Raw genomic sequence first — 19,126 nt, 5'->3', positions numbered from 1 at the left:
TAGAGAACCTTAAATTTTCTACAAAAATTTCCAGTTGGGAAAACAACCATCTTTTTTACAAACTCTATCTTGAGTTTACTACACATTTACATAAAATGAGTCAAAAATTACAAAATCTATGTGAAAAGAAACCTTGAATTCCACAACACTAACCCAAGAAAGTGCAATGGAATCCATGTATGAAAAAATTATCAAGTCCTGAAATCCATGTGTGAAGTAAGTAACTTTATCTCATTTTTTGAATTTCTAAAGATACACAAAGTTAGAAGATTCAACTGAGATTAGGGACTATCAAGCAGCGTAATCAATAACATCTGGTATTATATGCATATCCTAAGCAATTTAACTAAACTCTTGTAATGCAATTTCTATCCGGAAGACCAAGCTCCAGTATGTACTGATACAGAACCCAAACCTTTTTACAATCTAGAAACCAGACAACACTAATCAAACAAACATGGAATAGTAACTAAGGACCTGTAATTTTTTTATGGGGCCATGCATCATAATCTGGCTATTTGACCCAGGACAGATTACCATCATTCCAACCTCCAACAACTTCAGGGAAGCGCTACTCATCTTTTTGCTGAAAAAGACGAAAAAGCAGCAGCAGCTAGCCCAATACGATCATTTATGTCAACGTGGTATCCAAATCCGTGCATGCGTAAATAGCAGAAACAAGAAGTTTCCAACAGGAACCTACAAGGTATACGGCCGAGATCAAGGCGTAATTCCAATACAGCCTATCTCCTCCACCAGTTCACCCACATATCCACCCGAATTCCGAGGCTTCTCTAACAAATCGTCTAACTCGACATAAAATTTAGAATCACTCACTGGTAGATCTTCAGCAACAACATTTTCCACAATTGAACTATCCAACATCAGGTTCTCTGATATGTCATGATAAGTGGAAGCCGTGTCTGAGATAGTGGCTCCAAACATCATGTTGCCTTCATGAGTCTGAGTATGAGTCCCTAATTGATCAGCCATGAACAGCTGCCTTTGGTTGCTGTTGTCCGTGTGCTCTGATAACAACCCAATTAGTTCCGACTGTGTCTTAGAATTTTGGTTTCTACAACTGATACTTATGCCAGCATCCATGACCTCAGGCAAGCTCTTGGTATCCTGGGTTTCAAGCAATCTGCACTTCTTCCTATATTCAGCCCTATCAAGCTCTCTCTGCTGCCGTCTCTTTTGGCTCAACCGCTGAACAAACTTGGGGTCCTTGGCAACCTTAACAAAGAAATTGAACATATGTTGCTGCCTACATTCTGCACAGTGCATGCGCTCTTGAACAGAGTTAAATTGATGTTTTGATTCCTCTTCTCGCTGCCTTAATTTCAGGATTTCAACTCTTAGTGTGTTTTGTTCTTCCTTAAGAGACTCTAATTCAGCTTCTAATCCAAGGGTTGCAGGACTGGGAATGTTCACTCCACCTTGTTGCTGCTTATTATATCTACTTCTTCTTTTTATATTTTTAAGCAAATGCTTCTTTCCTCCCTGGAACCCTTCATTTACGAACTCCCAACGATCTGAATCGATCTTTCTGAAACCCTGGAATAACACTCCACCATTAACACCAAAACCTCTTCCCTAACCAATACTGAAAGATGTAAAAATCACATCACACCATTAACATAAATCTCCGTACTTTAATCGGTTACTGTTCTTTAGGTTGCCCACTCACGTTAGTTATTATCTTATACTAATTCTATTAGAAAATAAAATCGATTAAAGCATACCATTTAAATTAGATGTTATCTTACCATTATTCTAGTTCTAGAATGCAAACCTGTATTAAAGCAGATGCTAGCAACAGGATTTGTAGATCAAACATAAAATCTATTTCAGCAAAATCATAGGCAAAATCAATCTCTTCTTAAACCTTAGGACGATTCTTGATTCTAACAGGTGGCCTCAAGTTGAAAGAAGACAACGTAAAGAAATCAGTACTTTTTGGTAACTGAAATATGCTGAAGAAAACAACAGAGTTGTTTATTAAAATAATAAGTCAAAAAGACAGAAGAATATTTAATTCAATCAACCAAAACATTTAACCATAAAGGGAAATAGTAATAAAATAACAACAGAAAAAGACCCTGACTCACATAAGTGTTGAGCTGGCGAATGAAGCTAGAGAAGTTCTTGTGCTTGAAATATTTTGGCAGTAGATTCTCTGAGAAGCTGTGAGAGTCCCAGACGATGAAGCTATCCCGATTTACGCTCCATGAAACAATCGGGTCAGTTTCCGGATCCTCCACCATCTCAAACGTCTTCTTCAAGAACGGCGGGGGACCCAAGTCGTGTAACCCTTCTATCGGTTTGGGCAAAGCATCAGATGATGACAAGGAAGACGAGCCATTCCCGTTGTTATGATCACAATCCACGGCCTCTACTTCCAGCTCCTCTTCCTTGATTTTCAGAACCACCTCGCTTTTATCCTTATCCAAGCCCTTGATCAAATGTGAACACAAGCAACAAGAACCGACACCACAGCCACCACTTCCACCATCTGCCCGAACATTTCTGCCGCAATTGTAGCGAGAATTAACAAGCGGTGGCGGTTGCGGTGGCGTGTGTGATTCTTTGATTGTAACCGATTCAAGGGATTTCTCCTCCTTGTTTTCGAGTTGAGTGTGAACCTTATTCGGTTCTTGAACGGGTTTCAGTAAATAATACTCTGTAGATGAGAAAAGCGGCGAAGAAGACGATTCAACTCTACCGCCGTCAGCACAAATATCTTGCGCCACCATTTCTTTTTTCCTCCTCGTAGGAAATTGATTCCGAGTTACAGTAACGATGGGGGTCACCGTAAGTATGAGAGAAGAGGACTGTGTCCCCGGGGAGGGAGAAAATAGGGGGAGAAATGAGTGGGTGAATTAGTGTCTTTATCAAAATAAGGCAATGGAGAGGAATCGCCACGTTTCTCTTCTGTTGAAACTTTTGACATGCCTCGAGTCCCACCTCATCCAAGTCCCTTATTTCCTTCAAATTCCCTTCTGACCCCAAATATTTGTCTGTATTGTCAAGAACTGACCTTTCTTCAAATCATGCAAAATTGTGCGTGAATTACACAGTACACTCGATGCAAGTTTACTTTCAAGTTTTATTATTTATTTGTTTGTGATATTTAGTACTTAAGATCTGGGGGGTAGAAACGTGCCAGAGTTCATTCTTTTCCTTTTTCCTGGGTTTTTAATTGAACACGAACATAAAAATTTGGATTTAATCTTGAACCACTCGTTTTCTTCTTTTTAACTCTCTTTCTTTTTTCTTTTTCCGTCTTCTTCTTCATTTTGCCTCTTCCTCTTCTTTTTCTCTCTCTTTTTTTTTTATTATTATTATTTTTCTCTTCCTTCGATCTTTTTACATTATCATCATAGAAATAAAATTAAAACTATTATAATGAAAGACAATAATAATAGTTTTCAGTAATAAAATAAAGGAAGGAATAATTATAGCGATGATAATTCAATTTTATTATTATTTTTTAACTATCATATCACCAAATTATTATTAGTATTATTACTTTATTTTATATATGTATATTTCTTATTTTGATGGGACAAAATTAGAGATGATAGTTACCCTTTTTATTTAAATGTTTGGAGAAAGATAAGCAAAAGAGTGAATTATCTTAACGTAAACCTTTCATGCACAATTGAAATTAATTTGAGTTTTAATTGCCTATTTCACTCACAATTTATTCATATAAAATTAAACCCATATCAAGTTTACCGATCTCGTAGCATTTAAGACACTGGTCATCATTAGTGAGCGGATGATTAAATGCAAAGATCCATGAAAAATGATGAACATGCTTGAAGAACAAGCAGAGTTTTCATTTTTAGTCTTCCCCTCTGATTTCACCTTAGCAGTCTTCTTCCATCTTAAAATTTAAAACCCCAAAAACCCAACCCAAACTTCCCTCTCTAAAAGGCCCACTTAAATCAACTCAAATTCTAATTCTTTCAGGCCCACATACAAGCCCGTATTCCAACATTTCGATTCTTTCGGTGCCCAGCCCATCTCCACTTAACCTTCCCCTGCCTCACCCTCACATGCACCAAACGGTGCCGTTTTTTTATGTAATCTGCCCTTTTTGTTTCCTTCAGTCGCCGAAAAGGAGAGACCAAAGAAGAGAGAAGGTTGCAACAGAGGAAGACAGAGAAAGAAATTTTAGCGTTGATTTGGAGAGGGTTTGGTAGAGGTTTTAGCTATAGAAAGAGAGAAGTGAGAAAACCTGGGGCCTTCTTTGTGTATCGGTTTGAGTGAAAACGATAACATAGGGAGATTGAGTGAAAAACCGAAGAGAAACAGGGACCGAGAAAAAAAAAAGATGAAGAGGGAGCTGAGTGGTGATTTTAATTGATGGACAGTGCTATTATGTTCCATTGGTGAATGAATTAGTGCTTGGAACTGAGTTGCCGTTCTTTTCATTTATTTTAAGCTTTTAAGGTTAGTATCTCACTCCAAGAGGAGGCGAAGCCCTTAGCTGGAGTTTAACGATTTTAAGTGCTCAAAGTTCTTTGGCTGCATAATGGAGAAATCAGAAATTGGAACCACAAACTCCTCTCACGAAACTCCTTTTTTCTCTTTCCGTCCTCGCCGTCGATCACATCTCCAGAGTGAGACTTATCGTATGCTAGTGCACATTTTATCGCATTGCTATGACCATTCTCAAGTTTCTCTTAACACTCCAATTACTCTGGAAAGATTAGGTAACAACTGCATATTGTTGCATTTAGTTATCAATTTTTGACCACTGTATTTTGTTTTTTGGTTTCTTTACCTTTTTCTGCAGTTGGGCATTGGAATTAGAATTCCTTTAGCTATTATGTTTTTTTGGTTCTATTGTTTTGGAAGCAAGAATCCTTTTTTTTTTCTGGTCTAGAAAACTGGGTTTTGAGGAAATTGCGTTAATTTTAATAGAAAGAAGCCTTTTTCTCGGTGGCTACAAGGTTTTCATCGGTAAAAGTTGCTTTCTTGGTGGATAGGAAATTTGGAAATTCTTCTACTGCTTCACAAAGGTAAAAAAACTTATTCTGATTATTGATTTAGAAAGCTAAAAAAACTACTCTTATTTTGTTCCAGAAAGCAAGATAAGTTTCGCCAAAGCTTTTATCAGGCTTCGATAGATCTTGTAGAACATATTGTAGCTACTTTTGGTTCAAAGTGTGGTTTTTTCCCACATAATATAATCAGGAATGTAGTAAGAATCGAATTAGTTTGGAATGAGAATAGTATTTTAATTTCTTGTTTGGTTCACCAGTATAGTTTTGATTATCACTTAATTTGGTTTTCTGGAGTTAAAAGATGCTATGGAGACTGAAATATCCCTACAAAAGTAATAATTATTTTGCTTTTTAGTATATATGTATTTATGCATATGCCAAATATGTGAACATATGTTCGTATACATGTTTCTATTTGTCTGATATTCAGATACTAGTTTGTATATTCTTCAAATGTTTATATATTTGTTTTCATGTTAAGAACAAAATTTTGAAAAGCAAATAAAAGATGTTGACAACATGATAATGCTACCGATATTTATTCTAAAATTATGACATACTCAGTTCAAGCTTGGTGGATTCTAAATCCTACTTGTCTATGTAGAAATCATAAATACACGTCTAAGACATTCAATGTAATAGTACATTTTTTTCATACAGAACATTAGAATCAGGATCTACTGATTCAATGTAATACCGTGCATCTCAGAAATGTTAGTAATTCAATGTTAAAGGAATATGGATCAAATTGAAGTAAATGTGGTTGGAAAGAATTAAAAATCTGCTTTTATAATCCTGAAACAGTCTTTTTAACGAAAATAGGTGTCTTTGTTCGTGGGGAAGATGAAAAAGTGAGGGAAAAGATTTGCAAGGATAGAAGCTTGGGAAAATCATAGGTGTGGTTGGTGTAAAGGATTGCAATTGGTGAGAAAAAAGATAAAAAAGCATAGTTATTGTCTTTCCGATTTTATGTTTTAGTACATTTTCACCAAATTTGAGAGGATTGGGTCTGCTTATATAAGGAATTTTAAGTTTTCCTTGCTTTCAATTTCACTTCTACCAAATAAGGGGAATGCTTTCCACTGTTATTTCCTCTTTCTTTTCCACTCTTATTTTTTCTAATATTTTATTTCTAATTACCATAATTGTTGTTGAGTTCCACCGTCTTCCTTGCTGTTTACCTTTATTTTTCTTGAAGGTAATGACAAGAATGGGATGGAACAAGTAACTAAAAAAAAAAAGGATAAACATGGTAAGTCTATGGGTCCTGTTACGACTGGAAATGAGAGTTCACTACATCAACCAACATTAATTGGCAAGGATTCTGGAGCTACAAGTTTTGGAGGCAGAAGGTTTTGTGAGACTCGAGCAGTGATAAGTGAGATAGATCATGTAATGCAGACAGAAGAAATTGAGGATATATTAAAGCAAAATGACCTTATGACAGATGATGATTTTGATGCAAATCATTCTCAAGATGGGGGATTTGGTCGGCAGCAAATGATAATGGATGAATTAGAGCTTATCATGAAAGGAAATGAAAATCATGTTCCAGATGATAATATTAATCTCTCAGTTACATCATTGGATGAAAACCAGAGCGTCAATTTTGTGGCTGCAGCAGTGAATGACCAAGAGCAACAGCATGACCTCCAAAGAATTGCTACAGAGGAGCCTCAGAGTGCAGCCAAGCTGCAAGAAGATAAAGAAGAGTGTATGCAACAGATTTCTAGAGCATCTGATATGTCTCTAGACAAACCTTTATACAGTGAAGTTTCAAAACTAAGTGAGAATATTGATGACAAAATTTCCTTTTCAAAGACCAGTTCATTTGAAAGAAATCAGGAAATGCAGAAGAAAGAAATGGAATGGGAGAAACAAGCTAGTTGCAGTGGCGTAAGTCCTATATCTAACTGCATAATTAAAGATGTAGACATTGAAGAGGGAGAGATTTCTGGCGACTTCTGGAACGATGATGAATCATTTAATATGTCTCTTGGAGATGTTGTACACTCAGAGGGGAAAGTAGGGGAGAAGCAAGTTCTTGACCATGTAATTGATAAAAGAGATTCTCAGCACATTTTTTTCACTGCAGATACCAATCGTGGTAGAGAAGTGCAACTTGAAGAACATGTGACAAATAGGACATTATCTAATACTGGATTGGTTGTTCATCGAACTTCTACTGCAGCTGTTGGGGCTGGCACAGGCAAATGCATGTATACAGCTGGAGAAAACAAACAGGAAGGTATTGGAACAGAGGGCATTAGCTATCAGCTGGCTTATCCTGATAACCTAGTACCACCAAGAGAAATGGCGGAAAAATATGCTGAGGAATATCAAGGAATCTCATCTGAAAGGAAGGTAGTTTTTCACTTATTCAATTCTTCTTTGATCTCTGTGTGTGTGTGTTAGTGGCAAACATACACGGCAATGTTTCGTTTCTATTCATGGTCATATTTTGTTTATGAAATAAATTCATGGTCATATTGTTATTGGCATAATGCTGTTATTCTGTTCGTTTGGTTCATTATGTCACCTACTATTTCTCCCCATAGTCAGGATAAGGGAGGACGTGCAGGCTCCCTGCTCCATCTTAGGGTCCTTTGCTTCATCTTCCTGTGCGTGGGAGGCAACTGCAAAAGGAGACCATCATCGGCACCTGTTTCATTTTTAGAAGTGATCCTATAAAAACTTTTGGTCATGGTCTTGGGAATCTGCCAAACAAACCTTGTATTTGATACAGTTTCTGTTAAAATTGGTGCTTTGGGCCTCTATTGAGTTTGTACAAATACTTTGCACTTTGATGATGATGCATAATGGAATAAGTTCAGATTTTTTAATAGATTAGAATTATAGTTTTTTAAATGTGAAATTATTGTACTATTTTGGAGTTTGTTATTATAATTTTAGAAACTCTAAGATTTTACTTTCCAAATATTTAATTTTTCTAATCATATTAGTCTTACTATTTCATAGTTTAATCTTATTTATGAATCATATAAATATGTTAAAATTTGACTTTTGAGAGGAGCCCAATTATTTGAAAAATACTTCGAGAAATTTTTCTAATTTTCTGGTTGTACGATGCAATAAAACTTTGTAAGTGTTACGGTTAGAATTTTTAGGTATCATATCTAAGAACGCTAGCTATATTATCTAGATTTTATTACAAAATCCCTAAGTAGATAAATCAATTCTAATTTGTCCTACATAAGTTGGTAGTAGAGCTAAAAGCTTTTATAGTCATCTGAAAGAAAAAAACAAAAGAAAATACAAACCCTAAAAGCCATTACTTCCACAGTAGAAGAACACCCACAATTAGTGGGTAACGATTGACACAACCACTGCTAGAGGATCCAAACTCTAACATACATACCCAGCTCCTTGCTGCTAAATATCGTGGGAATTTGTGTCACTTGTGCCACAAGTTCTCATGGCAGTGCACCACTAGATCCACATCTTCTTGGCAATGACACATTGCGAGGAGCCTTAATATGTGAGCACCTGTTCAAGTTGAGTCTATCACCAGAAGCCTGAGGCAACGCGACCACGTGACCCACAAGTCAGCCTCTCATAGTTTGTGGTTGTTTTGACTTATAAGTGGAGTTTGTGTTCGACCATATTCGTTCAAAATTTATTTAGACTTGTTCAACATTGGTTCATTGTGTTCTAGTTAATTTTGATGTGCTCTATATTTTTCCAACCAGTTCCATCAAATTTGGGCTCTACTATATGAACAAAATTTTTAGCTATTTGTAAACCGAGGAAAAGAATGAATCATCATTTATAGATGGTAGATCCATCGTCTTTTCTCGACCGTAGCTATGCACAACTAAGAAATTAAGGTGGAGGAAGATTGGGAACATTCTCCAATTTTTCAAACCCTTGCTCATTGTGAAAATCAAAGTAAGAGGCTTGTCATTTACGAGGATTATTGCTAGAAACTTGTTTCAATCTCTATAGTTGAATGACTTAATCTTTCAATGCGGCCACACATGCAGCCATGTCTTTATTGAATTTCTACAGATGGGATTGGACGGATAACTTGGGTATTTGATAACTCAAAAATGTCTTGTTTCTATCTTTCTAACTTGGGATTGGACGGATAACTTCGGTATTTGACTTTATGGCTGAATGTTCAGTATGACAAGACTACCAATACTTTTCATCTTCTTGTTAGTTACCTTAACTTTATGATCGATTTTAATTTTATGGTTGGCCTACTTCCTCTCCTCTTGAAACTGCCAAAAAAATTGTTCATTACCAAATAAAAGGGTTTGTGATCTTTTGCCTTTATATCTGTTAAAGGTACAAGACTTGAGCTATATCTTTGCTTTGCTCTCCTCCCCTTCTCTCTCTTTGCTCCTCTTATTTGTCAAAGTACTTTTTTCTTATTTTTTTCTTATTTTTTTGTCAGAGAGATCTGTAAGTCTGAAAGTTTAGAGGTTTGGAATGATTTGACAAATCTAATTCCTTGGTGGTTTTGTTGTTGGTTATCTGCAGTTGGATGCTGTAGTCTGTAACAAGAAAAAGCGAGCTCCTCCTTCTGAAGCAAGAAAAGAAAAGAAAAAGGTTATACTATATCCTGTTTTGTTTTTGAAGATGTTTGAATGGATTGAACGCATTCCCCTCTTGTTTCTGTAGAAAATAATTTGCTAATTGGCTATGAATTCTGCATCAAATGTTTTTCTTTTTTTTGAAAGTTTTCCATATTCAACCAAACACTATTTCATGTTTTGTTTTATCACTACATACATGCGCCATGTATTCTATGTGCTTCTGGAGTATACATCTGATCTACCGTTCTAATCTATTTTGCAGGAAAAAAAAAGAAAGCAACGAGCCAAAAAGAATAGAGAGCTTGGTGTTAAAAGGCTGAAACTCCACCCAGTTGTGAAACCAAAAACAATTACTTATTGCCAACATTATCTCAAGGGAAGATGTTATGAGGTTGTGTAGCGTCCTGCATTTCTTTCTTCTTGTGGGATCTTGTTTAATAGGGTCAAAGCTTCATGTTATTGTGTCTTTAGGTATAGGCAGATCTGATTAGTTGCTTTTTAATTGGGTCTTATGTGGAAATAATTTTCTTAGTTGAGGGATACAAAAGAAAAAGGTGGACTAGGGATTAAGAGTTCAGGCTGGTATTGGCTATGGGAAATGAACCATATCACCGGAGCTCTCTCTCCCATATGAGAAGAGAAAAGCCTCCAATGAGCTTCACAGATTTATTTGTGGCATTGATTTTGTACCTCCATAAGAGCACTGATGGAGGCTAAACTTTTGCATCCTTATGGTATACGAAAAGATTATTAAATAGAAAGGGGAAAGTTACCAAGGAAAGGGAAAGTGGGAGGGGGTGGTTCCTGCTTTGTTATCCTTTATATATTAAGTGTTCGTTTGGTTCTTTGTTTAGTTTCTTTTAGATTTTCGTTCACTTACTCATCTACTTACTATTACCGGTGTTCTTTCTCTAGGGTGAAAAGTGCAAATTTTCACATGATACAATACCTTTGACAAAATCGAAGGTATGATAATTGGACTTGGTATTTGCTACTTGGCACATGTTGCATTTCTATCGATATGTATTTTTTTCAAGTGAATCTCTAGTAATGAGATATGGTCATCTTCTTATTACTATTAGTAGAAGAAATGACTTCATAGCACCATGTTAGGCTCTCTCTACCCCCCCCTCTCTCTCTCTCTCTCTCTCTATATCCCCCACTTTTACTCAATTCATGAAAGCTTTTCTTATCCCTTTTGTGTGGGGGGGGGGGTGTGGTGGTGTGAAGGGGGGTGGGGGAGAAATGGCTGCCTGTAGTCAAATGATGATGACTTGGTGAAGCTTCTCTATTTTCACTCTCTTTTCCTTCTTTCTGGTCTTGTAGCCGTGCTGTCATTTTGCACGTCACTCTTGTATGAAGGGAGCTGATTGTCCATTTGATCATCAACTCTCCAACTATCCCTGCGCCAACTTTTTTGCCAAAGGTTTTTGCAATAGAGGTGGTGATTGCATGTTTTCACACAAGGTATGGTTTTATGCTTATTGAGGACAACTCTTTGGGACCTGTTTAATTTGAAATAATAGTATTTTAGTGTTGAGCATTTAAGTGACTATTTTTATTACAGATTCCACCAAAGGAAGCTATTCCTTCTGTATCTGCTTCAGATGCTTTAAAGCCTGAGAAAAACCCTCCATCTTTCATAGGTACTTCAAATCTGAAGAAGCAACTAAGCACTAGTGAAACCTCACATCAGAATGTTGATGCTTCTTCCTATTCTGTGGGGATTTTATATTCTAATCATAGCAAACATATAATAGAGAATGTTTTGCAAACGAATGGTTCAGGTTCTCCCTCTGCTGGTAAATTGTTGGTTCAATCTCATAAGTCTCACCAAAATGACTCTTCTCCAAAGATAAATGGAAGTACTGAAAGTTGGAACCTGAACAGCCAAGGCATATCTGATAAGGTGGGAAATATTAGTGGAATTCAAATGAAAGTTCCAGCTGTGGCACCTAAGGGTTTGAATTTTCTCTCGTTTGGAAAAAACTCCCTTGAAGATTCCAATAATGGGAAATTAACGAGTTTGACCTTGAAGAGGAGAAATGGTTTTAAAGCTTCACCATTTAAAATTTCGAGTTTGCAAGACCGGCCTACTTCATCCTCGAGCAGGAACAATATTATCCAACCAGGAAACCACTCCCTAGGTGCTTCAGGCACAAATGAAATGTTGAAGAAATCGCAATCTGTAGCCGCACCAAGAGGGATGGGCTTTCTTTCTTTTGGACAAGATTTAATAGATGCGTCTATAGACAATAAAACATCTGGCTCGCCTTCCAGTTTTGGTTTTGTTACCAGTAAACTTGTTCAGGGGAATCAAAACGGGTCTCAGAAACATCAAAATGAAATTCAAAAGCTACAGAAACTGCCGGCTCTACCTGTCACTCAGGGTCAAGTTCTAGATCAGTTACCGCATGGATTATGTAAGAACACGTCAAACACAAGTCAAAAGGCTCTTATCCCTGCTCTGAAATTTGCTGCCAAGTTGGAATCTGAATTGGAGATAAATAAATCAACCGGTTGTAGTGTGGTTGTTAGTCATAAGGAAACAAGGGATGGTAGTATTCTTGGAGGTTCGAGTAATTATTCGTCAAGACTCCTAGAATTTTTGTATAGTTTAAATAGCAAAAGGAAGCAATAAAGACACTCTGTAAATTGTATGATGAATATATCTTAAGATAGATTCAAATGATGTGGATGGTTTTCAGAATTGTTGGAAGTTATCTGAAAAGTTGAAGAGAGAGAGGCTATTGTTGCATCTCAATTTGCTTGTGCAGGAGCTCCTGGTTACTTATTTCCTCACTTTTCTTGAGCACGTCAACTTGGTGGACTAAATGCCCTTGCTTGTTCAAACATACATTTAAATTCTCTTTTTAGATTGCATATAAATCTAAGTATCTAGCTATAAGAATGATTTATTGCATGGATGTAATTATGGATTATTGTTAGTTGAAATTTTTACAAGTTGAAGTGATTTACGTTCTCTCTTTCAAGAAGTTTCTTTGGTTAAATTTCTTGCCATTACATCTAGGAAACTAGTCTGGCAGCGTGCTTGGCAGGCCCTGAAAGTGATGTGTGCACTCTGCACCTTGACTTGAGTCTGTAAGGATTATAATATGTTCTTTAGTATTTATTTATTATTCATAAATATATAAGCTTAAGTTTAAAATCCTGAAATCAGTGCTCCTATATCAGCCTTCTCCCCTGCAACACCTTTGAAGTGCTGCGGTTTTGCCATTATTCTTGCAGTTATGGTTCACTGCAGACTGCTCTCTTGTCTCATCTCCTCCGGTGATTTATTGAAGTATCTTCTCGTATTGTGACAGTTCAAGCTTCTCAGTTGTTTGATGATACATATGGACCAGACAAGCAACTGCAGAGAGGAGTCAGCTGTTAGGCTCTATTCAATATGTTTATTCTTGAGTTTCACAGCTGGGGTTTTTCATGCGCGCAAGGATCACAATGGATCTGTTGAGATGGCGAAGGTTTGAGTTGCTTTTGTATATTTAGGCACTTACCTATTTAATCTTCTTTACTCTTCTTTCTTTTCTTTTCTTTTCTTTTTATTTCTTTTCAGGAGGCTTTACTCTTTTTCCAACTAAGAGAAAATTGATTTGTTTTTTCTTATTTTATTCTAGAATTCCGCACTTCTGAAGCAGACAAATGGGATTTGATTTTCTTTTCTTGTAAGATAAGTGGATAAAAAATAAAATTTTTTGCATTTCCTTATCAAGGGAAGAAACAAAATTTTGGATGTGGATTATTATTTTGTCTGGATGAATACTGGTTTTGCTTTGCTGGATGCAATTATGAATATTTGTTAAGATCTCTCCCACTACCCTTTGATTCCCTTCTCTTCTGGCTTTACACTTCGAACAACTTTGATTTGCGTTTGTGTTTGCTTTGCTGGTTTTTTAGAGCCAAGGTATGCCGTGCTGAGCTGTTACGGGTTTCACCTCAGGTTTTGGTTTGGTGGCAGTTTCTTTGTTCTGGTGGTTGTAAGCTTCAAGCTCCAGCCGCTCATTATATAGTTCATACATTAATAAGATTTGTTACATCTCATTGATCATTACCGGTATAAGTGTTAACTTTTTATTTCCCTGTACAACATTATCCTATATATAGTAAAAAAGGTTTATTTTCGATTTTTAATTAATAATGTATATAATATGTATATGATATAAGATTTTGTGCTTATATATATAAACATAGTTAAAACATTTATTTCATTGTTTAATTGATATATATCTATACATGCAATAAGATTTCTGCTTGTTAGCAAGTAGTGAATGACCAATAATACACCTTACATATTTGATAATATTTTAACTGTTGTATTAATATTTCCCCTTTTAACTACTTATTTTGTAGTTTATGTTGATCTATATTATATTTTTTTCCCTTTGCAGGGACAGAAGGAAAATGATTGTAGAACAATATTGAATACCTCAATTTTTCCTCTCTGGCGGGACAGTGAAATGCTAGGTATGAAGATTTATATACAGGTGCATGTGTAAATTGATGGGGCAACAAAAATTTGTAAAAAAATAAATATGAATTTTTTATATTATAATATTTAACTCAGAAAAACTAATATAGGAAAAAAAAAATAGTTTAATTTATCTAATTTTTTTAGTCATACTCATTAATTTATAAGTTATTTCAAAATAAGTATTTGCATGTCTAGGTTTACTATTGAAAATATTTTATTAGAATTTAATGTGACAAATATATGTACTTCACTTCATCTCAGTCAAAGGCAGAGAAAAGCATGACATACATATACCTGGTAAATGAAGATCAAGCCTAACAAACCCCATTTGGTTCATTAAAAAAAAGAAAGAAAAAAAAAATCTAATAAGCCACTTTTAAGTGGAACCTTGTGAGATTCACTTAGCAACTTGATCATTTTCTTTGCAATAGCGTCCTACTATGCCAAACCGACGAGAAAAATGAAAAAAGAAGAAAAACAAAAGAGAAAACAATTGAAAAAGAATTTGCTCGGAGAGAGTAAAAGATAGAGATTTGATTAAGGTAATAGCAACTCTTGATTCACATATCATCTCCTTTCATGATGTTTTTATAACTTGCATGGAGACTAATAAAATTGATAAGCTGGAAATATATTTGAAGAAGTGATTTAGGATCATGTCAATTTAATTGGAATAGGTGAATTTGTTGAACTAAATAAAAATATTTGTGAAAATTATAACCATTGAAGGAATGAGAAGTTCGGGCATTTAAAAGTATTTTTGGGAGAAAATTATAAAAAAAATTCCTTCAAATAAAATATTAACATTTTTTTTCTTTCTAAAAAATGATTTTCTAGTTTTTTATCTCACAATTTTTCAAGAAGGAAAAAGAAGATGAAAAAACATAGGGTTTTATTGGTCACACGATTATCAAATTGCGTCGATCACTTAAGGATAATTGGAATGAAAATATTTGGGATAAGGAGTTCAATTCTATCTCTTTTTATTATCATTCTTTATGTGGCAACTCGTAGGTATGTTTTATGAACCGCCTTGAAGTTACAACTCAAGGATCAACAAAGAGTCGAAAATGTTCATAGTCTAGCTTTATGTAAGCTAGACATGATAAATAACCATGCTTCAATTCAAACCTCTGAAATCACCTCAAACCCACTCACAAATCATCATTCTATAAATCCACACGATTATCATGCTGTTTCAAAAGAGAAAACAATTGAAAAAGAGTTTGCTCGGAGAGAGTAAAAGATAGAGATTTGATTAAGGTAATAACAGTCTCTTGATTCACATATCATCTCCTTTCATGATGTTTTTATAACTTGCATGGAGACTAATAAAAATTGATAAGCTGGAAATATATTTGAAGAAGTGATTTAGGATCATGTCAATTTAATTGGAATAGGTGAATTTGTTGAACTAAATAAAAATATTTATGAAAATTATAACCACTTCTAAATCAGGGGCAAAATTTGAAGTTTGGGATAACCTAGTCCATTTCCTTCATCGCAATTGAAAATATTATGGTCTCACCTTAACTGTCTTCTTATGTACTGTGTACCACTAATCCAGAAACCATCCAATCCTTAATTGTCACCATTCTATTTGAGTTTGTCCCATTGAAAATGTCACTACATCATGTGCTTTTGTAAATTTATAATTTAAAATATATAAGGGTTAGAGGTTTATGTGTCTAAAATTCTGGACTATTCACATAAGCGAAATAAATGTCAATAACTTTGTTTGCAAGTAAAGAAAGAGAACATTCAAAACATCATAGTTAAGCTAAAGCATTTACCTTAATTAAGGTGAAAAATCCTATAGGACGCCCTAGTTAGCAGACACTAACCTCGATGACAGCTAGAAATAGCATTATGGGAAACACTGGGTTAAAAAACTCAAGAAATAAAGGAAACAAAAAAATTTAACAAAATTATTTAAAAAACAGAAATATTAAAAAAGGTTGAAAAAGAAAAAAAAAGATTGAAAAGTGAGGTGAAAATAAACAAAGGCAAAGATAAATCATAAAGAGAACAAATGCTTATGGCAAGTTGTCAATAGAGATCTACAGAGTAATTGAGGTGGTGTGAATTCCTCTTTTGCGAGCATAATCATTTGAGAAATGCTAGTATTGGGAGATAGATAGAAACAATACGAGAAATACAAGATTTGATGAAACTCTCACTGCCACAACCCCCTCTTATAGGGCATAATCAAAAAATAGATTCATTAATAGCAAGATATTATTAATATTTACAAAGTAAAAGTGTATTCCTTAAAAATATATATACATTATATAAAAATATAACGATGCTCTATTAATTTTGTTAGAAAATTAGAACTAACTTTGATACCAAAATAATAAAAAAATATGTTTGCTTTTCTGCCTACATAGAATAATTCTTAATTGTTGACACCTTTTGTTTTCTCCCGGATGCTACTAGAGTTCTGAGTAATCTTCACACCCCAAAATCCAAGTCTGTTTATGATTTTTACTCAATATAAGAGAGAGAATAGTAATACGTATTTTCTAGGTGTTATCTGCTTTTTTAATTAAACAGAAATAATTTTTTTCCCTTATTTACTCACCAAAAGTCATATCTTTTTATAATAAGAGTTTCTCTCTTAGATACTCATGAAAAGTCGTGTCTTTTTACAAGGGGTGTTGCGGATGTTCTTAATTTTATACATCATCTCCCACTCGGCCACACAAGCCACACTAACTACAATATACTACCACATCAACATATCTCTCACGCTTCATACAGGATATGAGGTGTGCGACCAAAAGGTAACAAGTAGTGTTATATTAAGTCACCATCTAACTAATATAACACTTTCATATTTATAATACTCTAAATTATTTAAACATCATCGTTAGCATACACTGTCCCTTTATGCTATAATTATATTACTTGGTTATATACAAAATATAACTGTCAGGGCTTATGTGATGATATCAGAAAGATTCTTCCTTATACGCTCATAACAATCCATCTCAACTTGACTGCTTTCCTAACATGCTCCAGTGGATCGTATAGATCGTGGCCCTTGGAAACATATTAAAGTAGCAGCATCAAATCTTGACTTCATGTGATAGCTCTAAGTCGAAAGGTATCATACAAAGAAGACACAAGTGTCCATAGGTTTCACAGAGTGATAAAGTAAAGAATTATTTTGTCACTCCCTATATCGGTCGTTATATAGCACATGCAGTATGATATGTATGTCATAATATAACTCCCACTAAGTTGGGCATATCACTCTTCTATGTCATGTGAATCATAAGTCCAGATACTACTCAAGTATCTAACTCGAGCCACTTGATCAACATACTCAATATATGACCTGACACTCGATATTCGGCTTTAAAGCTTTAGTATGAAATCAGGTATATTTCATACTCGACTCTCTAGAGTCTCATCTTAGACATACTAAAACGACTATAAAATTTTAATATTTTATCATTAACACAACACATATATAAGGATAGTTTATATTACACATGCTTAACGCTTATATGATCTAGTCTTATCCTACTCGCTACTCAAGCATTAAGGAGATCACTCGTGTGCTAAGGTTGATCATAAAACTTGGTGACATTATTACATGCCTAATTATGTAATTATATTCATAAACATTTTGTAAAAAAATAACCACTTTTAGTTCATAGTGATCAATACACAAAAACATATGTCCATTACGTATCAAATCTCGCTTAAAAACTAAAGCCAGCAAACCTAAACTCTTCATATGACCCGAAAAAGCATATGTAGGTATGAGCTTAGTCAAAGGATCAATAACCGTTTTGCTAGTGGATATATACTTAATAGCAACTTTTCCATTTTTTTATGGCGATTCGAATGAAGTAATAACGCCTCTAAATATGCTTGGTTTTCCTATAAAATTTTGGATCTCAAGCATATTGGATAGCAGCATTATTCTCACAATACATTTCTATAGGTTCATAAACTTTAGTGGTGATGTTGAGATCCTACAAAAAGTTTCTGAACCAAATTGCTTTTGTTAAGCAAGACAACTAGCAATATACTCCACTTCCATTGTAGATAAAGCAATGTAATCTTGTTTTTTATTACACCAAGATATGACACCTCCACTAAGGATAAAAATATATCATGACGTTGACTTAGACTCATCCTAGTTGCCACCCCAGTATGGATTTGAGTATCCTTTCAACCTTAAGTCCCCTCTTTGATAATAGAGGACTAAGTCACTTATACCATGAAAGTAGTGCAAGATTCTCTTAACTGCTTACCAATGAGCAGGTGCTGGGTTGTTTTAATAACAACTTACCGAACCAACCGCAAAATAAGTGTCTGGCCGCGTACACAACATGGTATACATCAAACTACTTATTACACTAGCATAAGGAACGTTGCTTATTTTCTTTTTCTCTTCATTTGCGTTTGGGCACTAGTCAAGACTTAAAGTTAGACCCTTCTCAACAGGAGGAGTGTCAATGAGTTTGGAGTAATGCATCCAAAATTGTTTCAAGACTTTCTTAATATATGCTTCTTAGCACAGTCCTAGAAGCTTCTTGGGACGGCCTCTCATTATTTTCACACCAAGGATAAACCTGGCTTCACCCCTGTTTTTCATCTCAAAAACAGAGGATAACCATTGCTTAGTGGCATTGATCATCTTCATGTTGTTTTCAGTTAATAGTATGTCATCAACATATAATGAGAGAAATATATTCCCTCTCGTTGTTTTCTTGACATACACACAATGGTCTTTATCTATTATGGATAAGCCAAATGAAGTAATGATTTCATGAAATTTGAAATACCATTGTCTGAAGGACTGCTTGAGACCATATATGGATCTTTTAAGATGACAAACACTATTTTCTTGACCTTTTGAGACAAACCCAATAGGTAAATCTATATTTATTTCTTCCTCAAGTGTGTCATTGAGGAAATTAGTTTTAGCATCCATTTAAAATAACTCCAAGTCCAAATGGGCAATTAGAGCTAGAAGGAGGTGAATATAGGTAAATCTCACCACATGAGAAAAAGTCTCTTCATAGTCTATACCC

At 35.0% G+C, this 19,126-nt stretch overlaps 2 protein-coding genes across 5 annotated transcripts; one reads left to right on the top strand and one right to left on the bottom strand.

Moving 5' to 3' along the window:
* Positions 1 to 301: 301 nt before the first annotated feature.
* LOC110817697 (heat shock factor protein HSF30-like) lies at positions 302 to 3,021 on the bottom strand. The gene is made up of 2 exons (XM_022046335.2): positions 2,112 to 3,021; positions 302 to 1,557 (listed from the first exon to the last, which is right to left on the bottom strand). The coding sequence occupies exons 1-2, from the start codon at positions 2,754 to 2,756 to the stop codon at positions 721 to 723; spliced, it is 1,482 nt and encodes a 493-aa protein (XP_021902027.2). The 5' UTR covers positions 2,757 to 3,021; the 3' UTR covers positions 302 to 720.
* Positions 3,022 to 4,097: 1,076 nt separating this feature from the next.
* EMB1789 (CCCH-type zinc finger family protein) lies at positions 4,098 to 13,724 on the top strand. 4 transcript variants are annotated; one of them, XR_015813735.1, is made up of 9 exons: positions 4,098 to 4,724; positions 6,217 to 7,382; positions 9,525 to 9,593; positions 9,843 to 9,971; positions 10,496 to 10,546; positions 10,907 to 11,047; positions 11,148 to 11,226; positions 12,907 to 13,065; positions 13,499 to 13,724. XR_015813735.1 is itself a non-coding variant. In XM_088208655.1 (8 exons), exons 1-8 carry the CDS (start codon positions 4,544 to 4,546, stop codon positions 12,975 to 12,977), a joined length of 1,887 nt encoding a protein of 628 aa, XP_088064781.1. In that variant the 5' UTR covers positions 4,098 to 4,543; the 3' UTR covers positions 12,978 to 13,710. The 4 variants fall into 4 exon arrangements, 3 of the variants coding, with proteins under 3 accessions (XP_088064781.1, XP_088064780.1, XP_088064779.1); XM_088208655.1 differs by having other exon boundaries at positions 12,907 to 13,710; XM_088208654.1 differs by lacking the exons at positions 12,907 to 13,065; positions 13,499 to 13,724 and adding an exon at positions 11,368 to 12,344 and having other exon boundaries at positions 4,099 to 4,724.
* Positions 13,725 to 19,126: the final 5,402 nt, after the last annotated feature.

This window comes from Carica papaya, chromosome 7, assembly GCF_054855325.1.
Source record: "Carica papaya isolate Zhongbai chromosome 7, ASM5485532v1, whole genome shotgun sequence".
Lineage (NCBI taxonomy): Eukaryota > Viridiplantae > Streptophyta > Magnoliopsida > Brassicales > Caricaceae > Carica > Carica papaya.
The sequence above is the reverse complement of the archived record's forward strand: the minus strand, read 5'-3'. Positions and strand labels throughout refer to the sequence as shown.

What these genes read in the sequence shown, in the direction of transcription:
- LOC110817697 (XM_022046335.2), bottom strand. Translation starts at nt 2,756, where the DNA reads ATGGTGGCGCAAGATATTTGTGCTGACGGCGGTAGAGTTGAATCGTCT. An exon ending in TTCGCCAGCTCAACACTTAT is followed by an intron (nt 1,558 to 2,111) that starts GTGAGTCAGGGT and finishes GTGTTATTCCAG; the next exon opens with GGTTTCAGAAAGATCGATTC.
- EMB1789 (XM_088208653.1), top strand. Translation starts at nt 4,544, where the DNA reads ATGGAGAAATCAGAAATTGGAACCACAAACTCCTCTCACGAAACTCCT. An exon ending in AATTACTCTGGAAAGATTAG is followed by an intron (nt 4,725 to 6,216) that starts GTAACAACTGCA and finishes TTTTTCTTGAAG; the next exon opens with GTAATGACAAGAATGGGATG. An exon ending in CAAGAAAAGAAAAGAAAAAG is followed by an intron (nt 9,594 to 9,842) that starts GTTATACTATAT and finishes TCTATTTTGCAG; the next exon opens with GAAAAAAAAAGAAAGCAACG.